This window comes from Epinephelus fuscoguttatus, linkage group LG18 (genome assembly GCF_011397635.1).
Source record: "Epinephelus fuscoguttatus linkage group LG18, E.fuscoguttatus.final_Chr_v1".
In the NCBI taxonomy this organism is placed as follows: domain Eukaryota; kingdom Metazoa; phylum Chordata; class Actinopteri; order Perciformes; family Serranidae; genus Epinephelus; species Epinephelus fuscoguttatus.
In genome coordinates, this window is record NC_064769.1 from 4,362,413 (window position 1) to 4,382,508 (window position 20,096).

At 42.6% G+C, this 20,096-nt stretch overlaps 1 protein-coding gene across 3 annotated transcripts in view; it reads left to right on the forward strand.

Moving 5' to 3' along the window:
* syk (spleen tyrosine kinase) overlaps nt 1-20,096 on the forward strand; it is a 64,899-nt gene that overhangs the window by 18,411 nt on the left and 26,392 nt on the right. For all 3 annotated transcript variants that reach the window (XM_049604044.1, XM_049604042.1, XM_049604045.1), the window contains exons 3-5: nt 1,613-2,085; nt 3,937-4,097; nt 11,355-11,493. In XM_049604044.1, coding sequence (XP_049460001.1) covers nt 1,684-2,085; nt 3,937-4,097; nt 11,355-11,493 — 702 coding nt within the window. In that variant the 5' untranslated portion in view covers nt 1,613-1,683. The remainder of the gene's footprint in view (nt 1-1,612; nt 2,086-3,936; nt 4,098-11,354; nt 11,494-20,096) is intronic.

A 20,096-nucleotide genomic window follows, 5' to 3' on the forward strand; every position in this document is an offset into this window, starting at 1 on the left:
GCATTTTTTTAATTTTTTTTTTTATTTTTATTTTTTATACCAGCACTTCACGCAAGCACAAAAAAAAAAAAAAGTGGAAGTGAAACCGTTTTTTACACTTCAGCACCTTCCCTGCAATATTTCTGTGTACAGCACTGATAGGAACAGAATACAAATGTAATATAGTATATAATGTAGGCCTGAGGGTTCCTTCTGCCAAAGTGTCCTTGAGCATGATGTTTCTTGATTGTCTGCAAGGGGAAGAGGATCAGCAAGTCACATACTGCTTTACGAAAGAAAAAAACCCACTACTTTGACAAAACTATTGTTTTTGCTGGGCCAACAGAAAGATAAAACAGATCCAATAAAACTAAAAGAGAGAAGAATCATCATGGAGCAACACACATGAGGTGTTTTTTTTCTAAAATAACAAAGACCTTATTGAATTTTCCTACAAAAAAATTCAACATAAGAACAAAACACAGTTTGCTTTCAAATGTCCCAACATATTTGTAATTGTCAGTTGCATAATGTACCTGCAGAGCTCCTTGTGACTGTTCATGTTGGACCTCAAATTGCTCCTGATGTGCAGCCCAATATGAAAGCTTTGCAGCCGTCTCTAGTAGTGTATATGAGTGTACATGGGTAAATGGGAGTCTCTGAAATGGTTTGTGCTCGTCTCGGAAATAAAGTGAGAAGTGAAAAAAGTGAAAAGTGCTGTAGGAGAGCTGTTCATTCACCGTTTTTTTCTGCGTAAAGTGACTGAGCTTTTGCAATCTAAGGGCTAAGTTAAGGGCCTTGCAAACAAACAGGAGAACCTTAAACTCAATTCTGAACTTTACAGGCACCCAGTGGAGAGAGGCTAAAACAGGTGTGATGTGGTCTCTATTCTGGGTACCTGTGAGGAGCCTGGCAGTAGCGTTCTGAACCAGTTGAAGGCGGGACAGAGAGGACTGACAAATACTGGTGTACAGAGAGTTACAGTAGTCCAGACGGAAGGAGATGAGAGCGTGTGTGACTATTTTCAGGTCTTTGAGGGAGAGAAATATCTTGATTTTGGATTTCGTCGTGTTTTGTTACCTGTGCTCTATCATTTACCTGACTTTTGTACATGTTAACTTTGTCAATTAAAAAAAATTGGTTTGTCATACTGGCAGAAATCGGCTGATTCCGATATTTAATTTTAAAGCCAATATCAATGACGTGCCAATATTATCATCCATCTTTAGCTGATAGGAAAGAACTTCTGGCTGGCTCCTGTGAAAACTTAACAGCCATTAGCAGCATAAATCAAAACTAAGAGCAGCAGCAAACAAACTGTTTTATGGTGTTAGACTTTCCCATTATGTTTTGTGTGTGTGGTTCATTTCAGGGTGATCAGTTGGTCTGGGTGGTGCACTGGGGAGCATGCAAGTTAAATATCACTGATACAGAAGTACTGTACTCTGCTCATTCTGTAAATGTATTGAACACTGTGATGCATTTCCTGCCACTGATGATCAAAGGTTCATCCTGTTAGAATTTAATACTTTTTGACTCCATTTTTAATTCTGTAGGCCACATATTACTGATTTCTTAAAAAAAAAACAAAAAACATCAGAGTAAATTAACCTGAATTACTTTTGTTTCTCAGGGTTAATTTCATCCTGGTGGCTGAACTTTGTTGAGGGACTTCCTTAAGGGATTCACCATCCAGAAGCCAGCATGGCTGACGCAGTGAATGCATTGCCGTTCTTCTATGGCAACATCACCAGGGAGGAAGCGGAGGACTACCTGCAGCAGGCAGGCATGAGCAGTGGCTCATACCTGCTACGGCAGAGCCGAAACTATCTTGGAGGCTTTGCACTGTCTGTGTTGCATTCAGGCCGCTGTTACCACTACACCATTGAAAGAGAACCCAATGACACATATGCTATCGCTGGTGGTAAGAGCCACAGGAGCCCTGTGGATGTGATTGACTACCACTCCCAGGAGATGGATGGCCTTGTGTGTCTGCTAAAGAGACCCTGCAACAGGCCCAAGAACATGCAGCCAAAGGTGGGGCCGTTCGAGGACCTGAAGGAAAAACTGATCCGGGAGTATGTGAAGCAGACTTGGAATCTGCAGGTTAGTTTCAACTCTATCCTGTGAGTAGAAGACAGGTCATTTAGAATATTTAGAAGATGAAGATGTATGTTTACAACAAAAAGTTTGGGTAATAGTATAATTTCTTGACTCCTCTGATTTCTTTTAGTGAAGCCACTGTTTTCCCAGATTTCAGTAATTACTTTGGCAAATACACTATTATCATTACAATAGATAGATGGCTAGGACAACAAAAAAAATAAAAGTGAAGCTGTAAAGAACTGTAATTTTCCTAACAATATTTTACAAAATTTTGAAATAGCTGGTGATGGACACAATTTACTGTGTTGTTTGACTTGGTTTGAAAGCTTAAAGTTCTGTTTATCTTGGATAATTAGCTATTTCTGAGATTAACAATGAATTGTCTAGCTCAAGATTTACTAGATGTGTTATCACCTCTAACGCTTGTGATGTATTTGGGTTTTACCAACACATACACAAAGACGAGCAGCTACAATACAGTGTAACATACGTGCCTGCTTGTGTGAACCTGGAGGACTCAAAAGTGTGTCCCAGAGGGGGCAGATTAGGGCCAAATTGTCCCCAGTTGATGCCACGATATGTTCACCAAATACTTTCAAATTTGAGCAAGTAAACATAAGTTACTAGAAGGTCACTCAGAGAGGTCTTTTATGATATGCAAATCTGCAAGCATAACCACGATGTATGTCTGGTTTTATTTCTGAAACTATAAGAGTGAAGTCAAATTATGACTGTGCCAAACTGAAGTCTCATTATCTTAGCTGTGCATTTGTTATATATGTCTAAATTGTGGTCAATATTATTGCTTGTTCTCGTGAAGCATAATGTCAGATTGTGAGATTTGAGATTTTAGAGTTTGATGTATGCAGACTATACGATGACAGCTCCTACTGAATCCCAGCCTACGACGTACCTGTAGCTTCCCATAGTGAATGTGCTGCAGGGTTAAACTGTGAAGCACAACATAGTGGGTCATATTATTAAATAACCTAAAGGTTTGTGGACACTATATAGCTACTGCGGCGTGTCTGTGTATATGTTTGCTAGCTGCTAGGTTGCTCACCTGGCAGCTGCAGCTCTGACGCTATTTCCCTCCATCTTTCATCCTTCTCCATGGTGAGCCGCAATCTGTCTGTTTGTTTGGGTTTAGTGCCTGTGCGTTATTTCATGCTGCATTTCATGCTGCATTTCTGTTGCTTAGTAGACATAGGTTGTAACAGCAGTCACACAGTGAGATGGTCATCCCAAATTTCTGATACTTGATACCTGAATTTTATCCCAGGCTGTTTTTGATCGCAAGACTGTAACTAAGGCCATCCTTGAACCTCTCTCACTGTACAACGTAGGACCATCGTTTTAGAGCCATGACCAAAGATATCGCCACATTTCTTTGATGCTGATCATCTTTCGTGTGGAACAGCCCAAAATCGCAGGCTATATCCCTGGTGGAGTTTATTGCAACCATTTTACATTTGGATGTGAGTACAGTTGTAATTAATTCCATGACCTTTCCGTAGCCAAACCTTTGTTTGAGAAAAAAGGGTTGTAACATCTGTGGCATTGTTACAATTACACAGGTTCTCCTATGAAACCACTGTACCCAAAGGCTCCATAACTACTGCTTTTGTATGAAGTTTGAGCAGCTCCATGTGCAGGCTACCCTGGTAGATTTCTGTTACCAAAGACTGTAGATTGTGACAAAGAGTCATTGTGTTTCTGCAATTAGTTATGTAACTAAACAGAGAACATAACCTCCTTGGAAGTAAACATGGCAACAGTTGAGGAGGATACTTTAATAATATTGTTGAGAACACGTCAGAGCTCATAGCGCCTGTGTGTGTGTGTGTACAGGGAGCAGCTCTGGAGCAGGCCATCATCAGCCAGAGGCCTCAGCTGGAGAAGCTCATTTCTACCACCGCACATGAAAAAATGCCCTGGTTCCATGGATCAATAACGCGAGAGGATTCTGAGCCCAGGCTTCAGAATGGCTCCCGCACAAATGGAAAATTCCTGTAAGTACCTGACAAGTGTCTCTGTGTACCAAATCCATCTAAATTCAACCAATTATTTCACTATTTTCTTGCATATTTCTTTAGAGCTCACAATATCCACCTACACTGACCCAGTTATGACCCAGGTCACACAAAATCAAATCTCTGCCTTTAAAAAAAAACCCTACTTCATTGCAAAACTTCATTGAGCTATTAGCATTGTCTGGGACCCCCGGGTGAAGCCGGGTTTCTGTAATAATCATCACACAGGCGTCCTGGATGGCTGTCCGGGATGATAAATCCCCTCCTCTGTTTGCGTTCTCTTAGCTGCCTTCGATGTCTCATGCTTGGCAGGGTGATCCACGGACACGTCAATGCTCGCGTTATACCCTCTGGGATCCAATGTGAGTGGTAAAAGGTACTCGTAATGGGCATTTGGTGCCTTATTCCAGTGTTTAAGAGTTCATCTCAACTGTACGAGAGCACTGACTCAGTCAACCCCTAACATATCCACTCATATATCTATACAAAGAGTGACCACACACAAAGTTTCAGGGAGTCTTGAGCCGCTGCGTCTGTGTGTGCCGCCATCATCATTGCCACCATTGCCATTGTGAATTTTTTTTTTTTTTTTCCTCATATCAGGAAGGTATGAAGGTATTTGAAAATGACATACTGCCCAAGCCTACTGACCATTATGGAAGTCTTGCAGTGTGAACTTAGCTTAAACAGTCTTGTGCACAGATGAAGAGCACAACTGAGTAACTCATGGAATGAAACACATGTGCGCTACCTTTATGTGGAAGTGTTTAAAATAGTATGATAATAATAATAGTAACAATGGTATAATAACAGTAAATAACTTGTTTGGGAAGTACTGAGCATACAACTGGATAATGAGACTTGGATTATACTGCACGAGTTGTGTAAGAGTTTGTAAACAGATGTTTTGATATAGTTTTGCTGTTGTTAAATTCTTTGGTCAGTGTGGAGGCATCAAGAAACACAAAGTTTTCTTAGCGAATTCAATCCAACAAAGGGTGCTTAACTAATATGCAAATGATCATTTTGTGGTTGAAGTATTCATTTACTGTCACTGTAACATCAACAACAGCCTATCTGCTGAATTTTGCCCATGATTAGGAATACATTTGTTTAATGGCCGAGCCCCGTGTGATATCACAGAGGTGTTTTCTGCTTCAGGAACAACCTGTAATCTGAAGCTTCTCCAAACGTAAACTTTTAAAAACCTGAGGCTTCGATGCAAAGATTTAATCAGTGGTTGGTAGACACACCGCAATGGAAGACGTAGCACAGACTTTATTGTTACTGAATTTCTGTCAAGTTTAAGGTCATGCATACAAAAGCAAAGCAGGCAGAGAATAGTGGAAACAAAGGCTGAACCCACGACAATACTTTATGTTATGTTTTGTCAGTTTTGGCTCAGTCACTTTATCAGCCTAGCTCTAATTGTTACGTTGTTTTATTCTTTTAAATTGTAATACAATTGGTCAAATTAACACAGTACAGCCAGAGCCAAGCAGCAGCTTTGAGTCAGTATTTAGCTTTTTGTGAGCTAATTCTTATTGACATACTTTATTGTTTGTCTTTACTATTTTGGCTTTAGTTCTGCCATTTTTCACAACAGCATCAGAGAAATATGACAAAAGTTCTGTGTGTCATAAGAAATATCTTACTGAAGCATTAAGTAAAAGTAATTCCATACTGTTGTGTTTTTGTTGAGGGCAGTGATATCCTAATATCCTGTCTGGGGCCACAAGAGCTAATACCATTACTGCTATTGATTTTCAGTAGTTACTCATTGAAGTCCAATGGAGGCAGTGGAAATAAAACTCAGTACAGTGTTTTCTCAGTGCTGTCAGTGTGAGATGACAAATGAATGGAAATGCTGCAAAAGCACCTAAACTAACAACTACAACAGTACAATATTTATATTTTGTACCTTTTGCTTTGCTATTTGAATAAAGCGAGTGTAGAAGCTTCAGTTGAGAGGCAGTGGTCTTGGCTGAAGAAACACAGAAGAACACACACACACACACACACACACACACACACACACACACACACACACACACACACACACACACACACACACACACACTGTGGTTTCCGTTCTGGCAGTTTGCAAAGGACTTCCTGAAGTAGCCAGAGAAGAGGAAGAAAGACAGCAGGGCGAGATGTGACTGTTCTGTCCCTTTTTCTCATGAAACACCTTTTGTTTCTGCTGAAACATAGCCTCAGGTTATAATTATAGCTTAAATTTTTTTTGAAGTGCGCTCCAGGCATGGTACTCATGGCTAGAAGATTCTGGAGTTACTTGTAAGGTGTGGCTCTAGCTTACAAAGGTTGCCAACAACAGCTAACACAAATAATGTAATTATAAGTAAGGCTATATTTCAAGATATTTAAATTTCTATAATATTGTTGCATTTTAGATGTTTTTGGAATATAATTTAGATCACAAAAAGGACTAGTGTAGTTACAACTGAAGATATACAGGACATCTATTCAAGTCCCTGTTAGTTTTTGCAACTGGGTTTCTCTTTCTCACTGTAATGTCAGTGTATATATATATATATATATATATATATATATATATATAGGGCATGGTCTGTTTGGGTTTGAATGCATTTCAGGTGTATTTTGCAACATGGGTTTGGTTTAGTGTTATGAATTATTGCTATTCATATATACACATGCCCACGTATACATATGTTTACCCAGTTACATGCTTGCATCTGTGTTCATACTTGGGTTGTGGCATTAGCTCATCGGCAGCAGGATAGATCTGAATTGGTGAATATATTTCAGTGACATGTTTAAGTTGTTTTTTTGCAGACATGATTTTGTTAATTTGGTATCTGCTGTGTGAGTAAGTCGACCCATTGTGAGGTGCTGATTTTTTTCCCCTACTTTTCCAATTTAGTAGTATTATTTTTCTGGCAATAGTTAGGGCCACAATCAGGGCTATGTGATTTGTATTGAACATGTGTATACATACATGCATGTGTATACATACATGCATATATATATATATATATATATATATATATATATATATATATATATATATATATATATATATATATATATATATATATATATATACACATATATATGTATAGATCGTCAAGAATGCAAACTGAACGGGACAACAGATGATTACAGCTAAGGAATAGAGATAATGTGGTGGTTAGTGGTTACTATATATATATATATATATATATATATAGTAACAAATATGAGTAGGCATGAGTAAAACAAATTAGACAAAAATAATATCGCATAATTAAAAAGTGCAGTAGAATAAAATAAATAAGATACAAAAATGCAGGCTTTAAATCAAAATCAGAAATATTTAGAAAATAGAGAATTATAATTATAAGAATAAAAACAACAGTATGACATTGAAATATGTAAATATAAAATAATAAAAATGTATGTATGTATATGTAACTTTTCAAACATATTTTGGAAGGCCTAAATTAGTGTTTCAAATTCTCTTTACTGCAGGTGGAAATACTAAACTCGACTTTTTAAAATTGTAACTCAAATAATAGTTGTTGTCTGGAGATGGTTTCACATATTCAGTGCAAAAATATCAAAAGCTGTGTCACTGAAAAATCCAAAGTTTTTTAAACTCTCAAAGTTCATAAATAATACTGAGGACAAGATTATCAGTGTTTACAGCTACAAACATGACTGCAAGCTCTGAACAGGAGTGATATTATCTCTGTCTCTTAGCCTGGCTACAGCATTTCTACAAGCTGGAGAAGCGAGGTTATTTTATGGCTTGAGCATGTCTTTAGGGATTTTTATTATCTGTGATGCATGTACGACATTATGAAGACTGACACAAGACAGAGTAGCGTTGTGGAAATACCCCTCAGCCGAATGAGAGCTTTCAGTCAAAAATAGCATCAAAGTGACAGTCTGTTGTCAGAGTAGAGACGGACTGCAGAGGACCAAAGAAATAGGCTTTGAATCATCATGCTGCACTGGATAAATGTTACATCAGAAATACACGCATGCACACTTAGTCTAGCTTCACATTTTGTTTGGCACATGTTTGCCACCTAAAGTCTCCATGCTAAAAATAACACGTGCATTTATTATTTTTACATTTTAAATATAATTGAATAGGTTATTTTATGAAGTGTCTGGTATCCACATAAGCCTTCACAGTGTGTGACATCTGCATGTGTGGTTCATCACATGTAACGCTGCATGATTTGTTATTGTGTCTATAGGAATTCATTCTATGTAATATGTATTTTATGTTATATCTTACATTTCAAATGTGAAATATTTTTAAAGTCATGTGTTTTTAGAATGTGAATGCATCAACTAAGCAGTATAAATATTTATTGAATCATATATTTCCGTAAATTCATTTATGTGTAAGGGTGCCCAGTAGCTCAGTGATTAGAGCGGGTGTCCCATGTACAAAGGCAATGTCTTTGCTGCAGCTGCCATGGGTTCAATTCTAGCCTGTGACACCTCTGCTGCATGTCATCCCCTCTCTCCGTTCCCCTTTCATGCTTAATACTGTCCTGTCTAATGAAAGCAAAAGTCATAAAAATAATCTTTAAAAAAAGAAATTCATGTTTGCTCGGTGCTGTAGAAATGATTAATGTCAAAGGATGGCATTCTGGGTGACATGGTGGTGCACTGGTTAATATCGTCACCTCACAGCAAGAGGGTTCCTGGTTCAAACCCTGGGTTGGGGAGCCCTTCTGTGTGGAGTTTGCATATTCTCCTCTTGTCAGCATGGGATTTCCCTGGGTACCTCACCTTTCTCCCACAGTCCAAAGGCATGCGGGTAAATTGGTGACTCTAGATTGTCCATAGGTGTGAATGTGAGCATGGTTGTCTCAGCCCTGTGATAGTCTGGTAACCTGTCCTGGCTGTACCCCACCTCCCACTCAATGTCATCTGGGATAGGCTCCAGCCCCCCCTGCAAACTGCTAACAAGATAAGCAGTTATGGAAAATGAACGAATGCCATTGTGTTATTTACTGATGCTTCTTGTTCTGTGCACTGACCCTTTTGCTGCTGTGGGACAAATGAAGGATTATCTTATTTTACCTTACCTTACCTTACCTTACCTTACCTTACCTTACCTTACCTCACCTCACCTCACCTCACCTCACCTAAGACAGATACTACTAAAATGCTGTATGCAGATGAGATGAGATGAGAGTAATTCAGAACACTATGACAGAGAGTTGTAATTGAAAGCTGTCATTTCACATGTTAAAGTATCAAAAAGTTTCATAGAGGTGCATCCATCACTAAAGTCTAAACCAAAAACCACGAACCTTGACAGGCACCACAGTGGCAGTGAAGTCACAGGAAAGAGAAAATAATAATCTTGTTCTTCAAAGGGAAACTTCTTTATGTCTCCCTTACAAACTTTTCAATTCATGTCAAGCTTTTCTTGTAACCTCATTCTATTTCATGTATAGTTTATAGTTGATTTTTGGACTGATACAGCTGTTGTGTGAATGACTGTGTTCTCTTTACGATATACTGTTGACTGTATGATTTTGAAGAAATTTGTTGGCATGGATTAAAAAGTGTTTAACACGATCTGTTTCATCCAGTGTTGGTGGTAATACGTTACTGTACAAAAGTAATACATTACATTTTAGCAGTAATGAAGTAATATAATGCGTTATGAACAGGATTTCAGGTAAAATTATTACATTTACTATGTTATGTAATGCGTTACCACCCGAAATAAACTGTTGTTTATTGTTTGCATTTTTTATTCATCCACACTGATCCACTCAGCTCCACTTCTACCTGTCTGCCACCAGAAAAAGTATCATCTGAAGGTTATTGTGTGTTGTCATGACAATGTATTATAGAAGGGTGGCAGTGAGCAGCACATCTGGGTCATATTGTACTGTGCGTTATCATGTTCAGTGTTTTTCCATCGATATACCTGCAACGTCTACAATGTATCCTGTTCTGATTTTGTGTCTTAAGGCTGCTAGAAAGAAGCAGGGATTAGGAACTGGCCTCCGATTTGTTTCCTCCTCGTCCTGGTGATCAGTGCATCAAGGTGTTGTTAGTATATGTAGGATGTGTTTCCTTTTATATCCCCTAAAACTGTAGAGCATAGCTGGCACACAGTCCCAATTTTATGCATAACTCTCTCTCTGGTGCTGTTGTAGTTGACTGGCATATCAGGAATTTACACTCATCGTAGTGACTTAATCACATGCAATTCTGTTTATTGTGCTAACTTCAATATTTATTTATTGTGTTTCATATCATAGGCCCACAAATATCACAAACATCAAAATTATCAGACTTTGATCTTTTGGCTGTTTAATTGTTCTATTTCATCATGCTATTGTTGATATAAGAAGGGGATTTTAATACAAAATGGTAACCACTGTGTGTGAATACATGAATGGGTCAGACCTGTTTAGCACTGGATTTGAAATGAACTTTAATAAACAGGTTTTTATGTTCTTTTATTTTCTGCTATGAAACAACACGACCCTCATCTTTTTAAAATGAACATTAGTTCCTCTGAGCTCATTTTGGTCAAAGTAATGCAAAAGTAGTGTTATAAGTAATTTATTACTCAAAGGTCAAAGGTCGTGAATGCGATATCTCAAGATTACCTTTAGGGATTTCTTCAGATTTGGCACAAACATCCACTTTGAGTAAAGGATAATGTGATCAAAATTTGGTAGTCATAGTTCAAGGTCACTGTGACATCATCCGTCCGCTACGCCAGCTGCGCTCCGCCTGCGCTGACAGTAGACCTGGTTTCAGCTGGCAAGCTTTTAGGGCACCTTCAGTGAAGCCTTTTGACACGAAACACCCATCTCAGCGCACCTCAGTCTGCCAAACTACCAAACTGCATGGGGTTCGCCACCCTGTGCTGCGCCGGGAAACTAGAGGCCAATATCTTAAAAATACCTTGAGGAAAGTTCTTCAAATTTGACAACAAACAGTGCAGAGTGCAGCTTAAAATAGTAGATGTTCACCGTAAAAATGCTGAAAAATGATGGGTCCAGCACCCAAGTAAGCTCAGGCATATGGAATGAGAAGAAAAACAGATCTCTGATTCATAGTTTGCTTTTCTGAATACAGTCATGTGAGCTGCTTTCATTTCACAAATGTATGTTTGGCTCCTCACAAAACACCATTCACATCTATGAAGGCGGAGTATTAATGGTACTTATGTTACATTAACTCCTACTTTAATTCTGTTTCTTCTCTCTGAGAGTGCAGGATCCGACAGAGAGATGTGAATGGATCCTACGCTCTGTGTTTACTCCATGAAGGGCAAGTCATGCATTATCGCATCGACAAGGACAGGACCGGCAAGCTCTCCATCCCAGATGGCAAGAAGTTTGACACCCTGTGGCAGGTTAACATTGATTTTCATATTTCTGCTTTTTTCATGTTGATCTTTATCTTTGACTCTCAGGGTCAGTTTTAAGATTTCCCAACAGTTGTCTCAAGTGTTGCTCAGTGACTGCCACCCATTTTATTATGCCCTCATGCCAGCAATAGCTGTGGCTGGATGCATTTTGTTTTCAGGTTGTCCATTTGTACGTCTGTCCATCCCATTCTTATGAAAACAATACCTCAAGAATGCTTTGAGGGAGTTTCTTCAAATTTGGCACAAATGCTCACTTAGGCTGAAAAATAAACTGATATGTTTTTGGTGGTCAAGGGTCAAAGGTTAAGGTCACTGTGACCTTGGCTGTCTAATTTTTATGAATGCTATATCTTAAGAACACCCTGAGGGAATTTTTTTCAAATTTGGCACACATGTTCATTTGGATTCAGTGATGGTTAGATTGGTTAGATTTTGGTGATCAAAGGTCAAAGGTCACCATGACCTCGACCATCACATTTTTATAAAAGCAGTATCTCAAGAACACCTTGAGGGAATTTCTTCAAATTTGGCACAAACATTCATCTGGACTCATGACTGAACTGATTAGAAAAAAAATCACACAAATGTCTAATTGGATAAAATGATGAAGTCATCTTCACTGTGACATCATAATGTTCTGCAAAAATACTTTTCTGGCCATTAATCAATGTCATACCTCAAGGACAGAAGGGGAAATATTTGGTCAGATACTGAATTAATGACACTCTTCTTAGGTGTCCACCTTGAAACTGTGCTGATTGTATAGATCTTCTGTGCTGCTGGGGGGAAATGTGTGAAGGATCCATGTTTTCATAGAAATGGATGTAAACTGTAACTGCAACTTGACCGATTTGCAGAGGCATACAATTAAAATAGTAATTCTATGTCTTTTTAGAAATAACATGATGTAGTTCATATAGTTACATATATATCTTTTATGGTCACTCTTGCCGTCAAAAGTGCTGAGCATGTTCATGCTCCTCGGGCCATGGCCACAACTCACATCTCCCGCCTCCCACAGAAATCTTCGACTAGTTGCCAAATACTCTGTAAGCTTTAACAATTATTTTAAGTTGTCACGTTTAATTCATGCTTTCTCCACATTGCCAGGAATCTACAGTATATCTGGTGGAACAATACCAACTCCCTTTATTTAGTTTTGGCTTCTGTAGCAATGATACCAAACCTGTTAAACTCACTGTGATGACACAGCTTCAGGAAGCTGCACACAGTCACTGCACCCAGAGGGGTATTCCAGGTAGGAGGTTCAACAAACTCTGAGTCTAACCCTGAACTCTGAGTTGATTTACCCTGAGATGGGAAACTCTGAGTTACCGGTTCCAGAACAGCCGACAATAAAAAGCCATCATCAACGGAGCTCCGACTCCACGATTCACCATGGCAACAGGAAAATAAAAGACAGCGCCTCCATTTTAATCCAGTGGATGTAGAGATATTAATGCATGTGTAGCAGACGGTGCACGTTTATCTTTAAAAGAAGAGCCTGAGTCAGAGCAAGGAAAGTGTAAATAAGTTAACCATAAAGTTAATAAAAAAGTTTATTCATCATTTATCAGACTTACATTTCCTTAATGAAGATAAAGTGGTGGAATCTGACTGTGTATCAGGCTGTAGATACATTACATTATATTAATAATATATAATAATATATTTGTTCAGATTTGATCTGATGGGGAAAAACACAGGAGGCAGCAACTGAAAAATAGGAAGATTTAAAACATATAGGCTAGGCTATAGATCAAAGACATAAAGACATGGCTGTAAACTCACAGTCTGACCCAGTAATAATATGTTTGGTGATTTGCACTCGAAAAGACGTTGAGGTTAAAATACAGTAGATTTAAAAATGTTGGACATCTATTTGTATCTTGATTCAACAGCATTCAGTGACTTTAATTCAGCTACAAATGTAGTAAATTAAAGACACTGAAATGCTGCACCATTGCTCACTCAGAAATATTAACATATAATCCCCAATATTAGGCTATAGGAATTATGTTCCATCAATGTGACCAATGACATCAGTGATAGAGATCATTAGTCATTGATACTACGTGTCTAAAGCTTCATACCGATTTTTAAAATTTAAATAATTAGACCTACACATTATGTGCAATAAACATTTGCAGCGGAGCAAATGTTCAACATTTGTCTAGTTACATGTTAGGTATGCATGGTCAAAAACCTGTTTTGTGAGGTCACAATGACCTTGACCTTTGACCACAAAATTGTGATCACACGGAGCTGCTCTAACAGACTGACAGTCTGATCCTTGTGCACAGTGTTATAAAAAATAATAAATATAAAAAGGACAGAGGTTTGATTCTGAGCTGAGGGTGAATTCTCGCTGTGTAATATTTGAATGTAAAGACAAAAACTGATGTCCAAAGAAATGATTGATGTGCATAAATTCAGTAACTTAAACATACAATATGTAATTTTCTGCCGCTAGGGGTCTCAAACCAAAACAATAACAGAAGATGGAGTTGGATGACGTCACGAAGTAGCGTGGGGTCATGGGAGTTGTCGTCATATAACAGATACAGATCTGACGTTCCTCACTCCGTGAAACCGAAACGACCGTGACAGTTTTTTTGGCAGAGCGAGCTTCAGCAGCAGAGAAAAAAACAGTCATAGCTCTCTTTTTTAGCGACTGTCTCGCTAACCTCAGTTACTTACACTCTATTCAGAAATGCTACTTACTTTAGCTGAGGGGTTAGCAATCTGCTAGTTATTTGAGCAAACTGCTAGTTACTTAGCTTTACAGTTAGCGATGGATTCTCCCTCTCTGCTGCTCTCTCTTGCTCAGTGCGTCTTATGTTTAGCTATTCCTCTGCCTCTTTTATAAATGCAGTTCATTTACCGGCATCAGCTCAGCATTATAGAAACCTATCGTTAGATGTTGTGGTTAGCCAGCCTCCGCTCCACAGCGCTGGTGCCCCGGCGGGCAGCAGTGCTTGCAATACACTGGTGGAAATGATTAATATTTCGATAACATCAGCCAGATGTTTGCTTACCTGTCTAGTAGAACACACGAGAGGTCGGCATCAAATTGTAGTCCTAGATTTTCACAAAGCTCTCTCCATTTCGGAAAGGCCACATCAATATTTATCCTTGATTTAGCTCTCTTCTTATCCTAAAGTCTTCTGGGATCACTTGGTTGACCCGTACGTTTCCGTTTTACCGGCTTGTTTACCGGGACAGCTTCAGTGTCAGAAGGTGCAGCAACCGTCAATGCATAATCATGATCCATGACGAGTTAGCTTTGCCTAGCAACAGTAACGTTCATTCTCTGACGTCTCATCCGGTCTGCTTCTTCTTCTTCTCCTTCATTTAATGGCTATGGTAACTGGAGTAACGTCGCCATTGACATGCAACATAATGACATGGTCCGTAACTTTTATCAATATTTCATATTTATCTGGGTTTGAAAAATTGTTGGAAACATTTCTGATAATCAAAGTACACAACTAAACAAAATATATAATATTGGTTTAGTCATTTTTAGACATTTTTATCTGGAAAAACTACATATTATACCTTTAAGACAGTCCTGAGTAACAATATCCAGCAGGATTTAGACTGTGACAGATGGTAAATCTCTGCTAATTAACGCGCTTCGATACAAGCTTTGACACGGACTGAATGAATGAGGAAATGAAACAGCGTGTAAGAGGGAGGAGACAGAGAAAATATCAGGGTTTATTGAAGAAAACCTGCCAGCGAGCAGGTTAGGTTCACAGACTCAGTTGCCATGGTGATTGACTCAGAGTTTGATTTACCTCTCTTTCTGTAGCTCTGGTTGGGGATGAGAGGCTGTCACCAAATAGTTTGTTAGATACAGGGAAACAGAGATCTGTGTGGGCACATGACGAAAAAAGAGGCATCCAGTACTGCACTTATATGCTTCTATGCCTGCTGTTTTCTATTGGATTTGTCTGAGGTTTGTAAAGTTGTATAGCTCTATGTATCCAGCAACTGCTACCACTAGTTTCTCCTCCATTGTTTACCAACTGCTAACTTGTTGTCATGACCATCACGCCTTTCAAATCATCTGATTGGACAATGTGAAAAAGCGGAGATGACGTGAGGTGCTTTTCCACTCTAAGTTGAAGTTTTTCCAACTCGAGGAGTTCAGATAGCTCCGACAAAAACACCAGTCACCTAGAGCGCAGAAACGTGAGGTATGTAAGGGTGTATTACAAAATGCTTTCTGTGTGATCAAGGCCTTAGGCTAGCTGCAGTTTATGCTAAGCTAGGCTAACCACATCTTGACTCCAGATCTGTACTTTATCTATTTGAACATCTCACTCTCAAAAAGTAAAAAAGGATATTCACAAAAATGAACTATTTCTTTAAAACCCTACAGTCCTCGAGATAATATGGGCGAGAAGAATACTGTCCTCAGTTGAAGTGAAAGCCCAGCATGCTCACCAGACCTGTCCTCTAGCCTCACACTCAGGACTGACATGATCTCACAGAAATACATGAAATGACCCAGAACTCTGAACACCCCTGTTACAACCTGGCTCAGATTTGCAACAAATGAGTCCACACACAATGAAGTCAATAGTTTAAGTATTTTACTGGAAAACCCAAAGAAACATAGTAAGATATGGGGTGTATCTGTAGTCAGTCATGTAATGCATGTGTGAGTGAATCAAGGTGCGTATGTATGTGTATGAATGGTAAGATAGGAGTGCAAATCCAGGTAACCAGGTAAGGTGGTGAGAAGGCCACGAGGAGAAGTTGCAGCAGCCCAGCCAGAGAGAGAGCAGTCTGGGGACAGCAGCCCTTCTTATGACCTCTGGCTCCTCCCAGAGCAACCAGTCCCACTGATGACCCACCTGGTCTCTGGGTAAACAAAGACAGAGGGCACATGTATCGCAGCAGCGGTGCCTGGATAGTGTGACGTGTGTGGTTGTGCTGCTGCCGTGGTCCTGCCAGATGCCTCCTGCTGCTGCTGTTATCATTAGTCGTCGTCGTCGTCGTCCTCCGCTTATCCGGGTCCGGGTCGCGGGGGCAGCAGCCTCAGCAAGGAAGCCCAGACAGTCCTCTCCCCAGCCACTTCCATCAGCTCTTCCGCGGGAACCCCGAGGCGTTCCCAGGTCAGCCGGGTGATGTAGTCCCTCCAGCGTGTCCTGGGGCGGCCCCGAGGTCTCCTCCCGGTTGGACATGCCCGAAACACCTCCCAAGGGAGGCGTCCGGAAGGCATCCTTACCAGATGCCCGAACCACCTCAACTGGCTCCTCTCGATGTGGAGGAGCAGCGGCTCTACTCCGAGTCCCTCCCGAATGTCTGAGCTCCTCACCCTATCCCTAAGGCTGAGCCCAGCCACCCTGCGGAGGAAACTCATTTCGGCCGCTTGTATTCGCAATCTCATTCTTTCGGTCACTACCCAGAGCTCGTGACCATAGGTGAGGGTTGGAACGAAGATCGACCGGTAAATCGAGAGCTTCGCTGGCCAAGCTCCTCTTCACCACAACGCACCGGTTAAGCGCCCGCCTCACTGCGGACGCCGCCCCAATCCGCCTGTCAATCTCCCGCTCCATCCTACCCTCACTCGTGAACAAGATCCCGAGATACTTAAACTCCTCCACCTGAGGAAGGACCTCCCCCCTGACCTGGAGTGGGCAATCCACCCTTTTCCGGCTGAGGACCATGGCCTCGGACTTGGAGGTGCTGATTCTCATCCCAGCCGCTTCACACTTGGCTGCGAACCGCCCCAGTGAGCTGGAGGTCACTGTTCGATGGAGCTAGGAGGACCACGTCATCCGCAAAAGCAGGGAAGATTCTCCCATCACCAAACCTGACACCCTCCACCACTCAGCTGCGCCTAGAAATTCTGTCCATAAAAGTTATGAACAGAACCGGTGACAAAGGGCAGCCCTGGCGGAGTCCAACCCTCACCGGGAACAGGTCCGACTTACTGCCAGCCACGCGAACCAGACTCATGCTCCTTCGGTACAGGGACTAGATGGCCCTTAGCAAGGGGCCACCCACCCCATACTCCCGGAGCACCCCCCACAGGATGCCCCTGGGGACACGGTCGTAAGCCTTCTCCAAATCCACAAAACACATGTGGACTGGTTGGGCGAACTCCCATGCCCCCTCCAGCACCCTGGCGAGGGTAAAGAGCTGGTCCACGGTTCCGCGTCCGGGACGAAAACCACATTGCTCCTCCTCGATCCGAGGTTCAACTATCGACCGGACCCTCTTCTCCAGCACCCTGAGTAGACCTTACCGGGTAGGCTGAGGAGTGTGATCCCCTGTAGTTGGAACACACCCTCTGGTCCCCTTTCTTGAAAATGGGGACCACCACCCCGGTCTGCCACTCCAGAGGCACTGCCCCCGATGTCCACGCAATGTTGCAGAGGCGTGTCAGCCAAGACAGCCCTACAACATCCAGAGCCTTGAGATATCCGGGACGAATCTCATCCACCCCCGGGGCTCCGCCGCCTCGGAGTTGTTTCACCACCTCGGCGACTTCTGCCCCAGGAAATTGGACGACCTGCCCCTGAGACCCCCGTCTCTGTTTCCTCACTGGAATACGTGTTGGTGGGATTGAGGAGCTCCTCAAAGTATTCCTTCCACCGCCCGACAATGTCCCCAGTTGACGTCAGCAGCTCCCCGCCTCCACTGTAAACAGTGTGAGCAAGTTGCCGCCTTCCCCCCCTGAGGCGCCGGACGGTTTGCCAGAACCTCTTTGGAGCCAATCGATAGTCTTCCTCCATGGCCTCACCGAACTCCTCCCACGCCCGAGTTTTTGCCTCCACGACTGCTGCCGCCGCGCTCCGCTTGGCCCGCCGGTACCCGTCAGCTGCTTCCGGAGACCCACAGACCAACCATGCCCTGTAGGCCTCCTTCTTCAGCCTGATGGCTCCCCTCACCTCTGGTGTCCACCAGCGGGTTCGGGGATTACCGCCGCGACTGGCACCAGTGGCCTTGCGGCCACAGCTCGCGACCGCCGCCTCAACAATGGCAGAGCAGAACAAGGCCCATTCGGACTCAATGTCCCCCTCCGCCCTCGGGACGCGGTTGAAGCTCTCCCGGAGGTGGGAGTTGAAGATCATCTGGACAGGTTCTTCCGCCAGGCGTTCCCAACAGACCCTCACTGTTCGTTTGGGCCTGCCAGGTCTGCGCGGCGTCTTTCCCCACCATCTGATCCAACTCACCACCAGGTGGTGATCAGTTGACAGCTCTGCTCCTCTCTTCACCCGAGTGTCCAGAACATATGGCCGCAGGTCAAATGATACGACTACAAAGTCGATCATTGACCTGCGACCTAGGCTGTCCTGGTGCCACGTGCACCGATGGACATCCTTATGTTTGAACATGGTGTTAGTTATGGCCAAACTGCGACCGCACAGAAGTCCAATAACTGAACACCACTCGAGTTCAGATCGGGCAGGCCATTCCTCCCAATCACGCCCCTCCAGGTCCCGCTGTCATTGCCCACATGAGCGTTGAAGTCCCCCAGCAGAACAATGGAGTCCCCGGTTGGGGCACTGTCCAGCACCCGTCCCAGGGACTCCAAAAAGGGTGGGTACTCTGAACTGTTGTTCGGTGCATAAGCACAGACAACAGTCAGGACCCGTTCCCCGACCCGAAGGCGCAGGGAAGCAACCCTTTCGTCTACCGGGGTAAACCCCAACGTACAGGCAGAGAGTCTGGGGGCCCTCCGCCTCTCACCTGGAGCAACTCCAGCGAAGGAGAGAGTCCAACCCCTCTCAAGGACTAGGGTTCCAGAGCCGGAACTATGTGTCGAGGTGAGGCCGACTATATCTAGCCGGTAACGCTCAGCCTCTTCCACAAGCTCCGGCTCCTTCCCCGCCAGAGAGGTGACATTCCATGTCCCAAGAGCCAACTTCTGTAACCGAGGATCGGACCGCCAAGGCCCCCGCCTTGGTCTGCTGCCCAATCCACATTGCACCGAACCCTTCTGGATCCCTCACGGGTGGTGGGCCTGCAGGGGACGAACCCATGTAGCCGGTTCGGGCTGGGCCCGGCCGGACCCCATGGGCGAAGGCCCGACCACCAGGCGCTCGCCCACGGACCCCAACCCCAGGCCTGGCTCCAGGGCGGGGCCCCGGTAACCCTCCGGGCCGGGTACACTTGTCCTTGATCATAACCATCATGAAGGGTCTTTTGAACCGTTCTTCGTCTGACCCTTCGCCCAGAACCAATCTGCCATGGGAAACCCTACCAGGGGCAAAATGCCCCCGACAGCATAGCTCCTAGGGTCATTAGGGCACTCAAACTCCTCCACCACGATAAGGTGACGGTTCTCGGAGGAGTCATTAGTCATACTTCTACTGTTATTATACACATATGATTTATCATGTTGATCTGTTCTGTACAACATCTATTGCACGTCTGTCCGTCCTGGAAGAGGGATCCCTCCTCAGTTGCTCTTCCTGAGGTTTCTACCGTTTTTTTTTCCCCGTTAAAGGGTTTTTTTTGGGGAGTTTTTCCTTATCCGCTGTGAGGGTCTCAAGGACAGAGGGATGTCGTATGCTGTAAAGCCCTGTGAGGCAAATTGTGATTTGTGATATTGGGCTTTATAA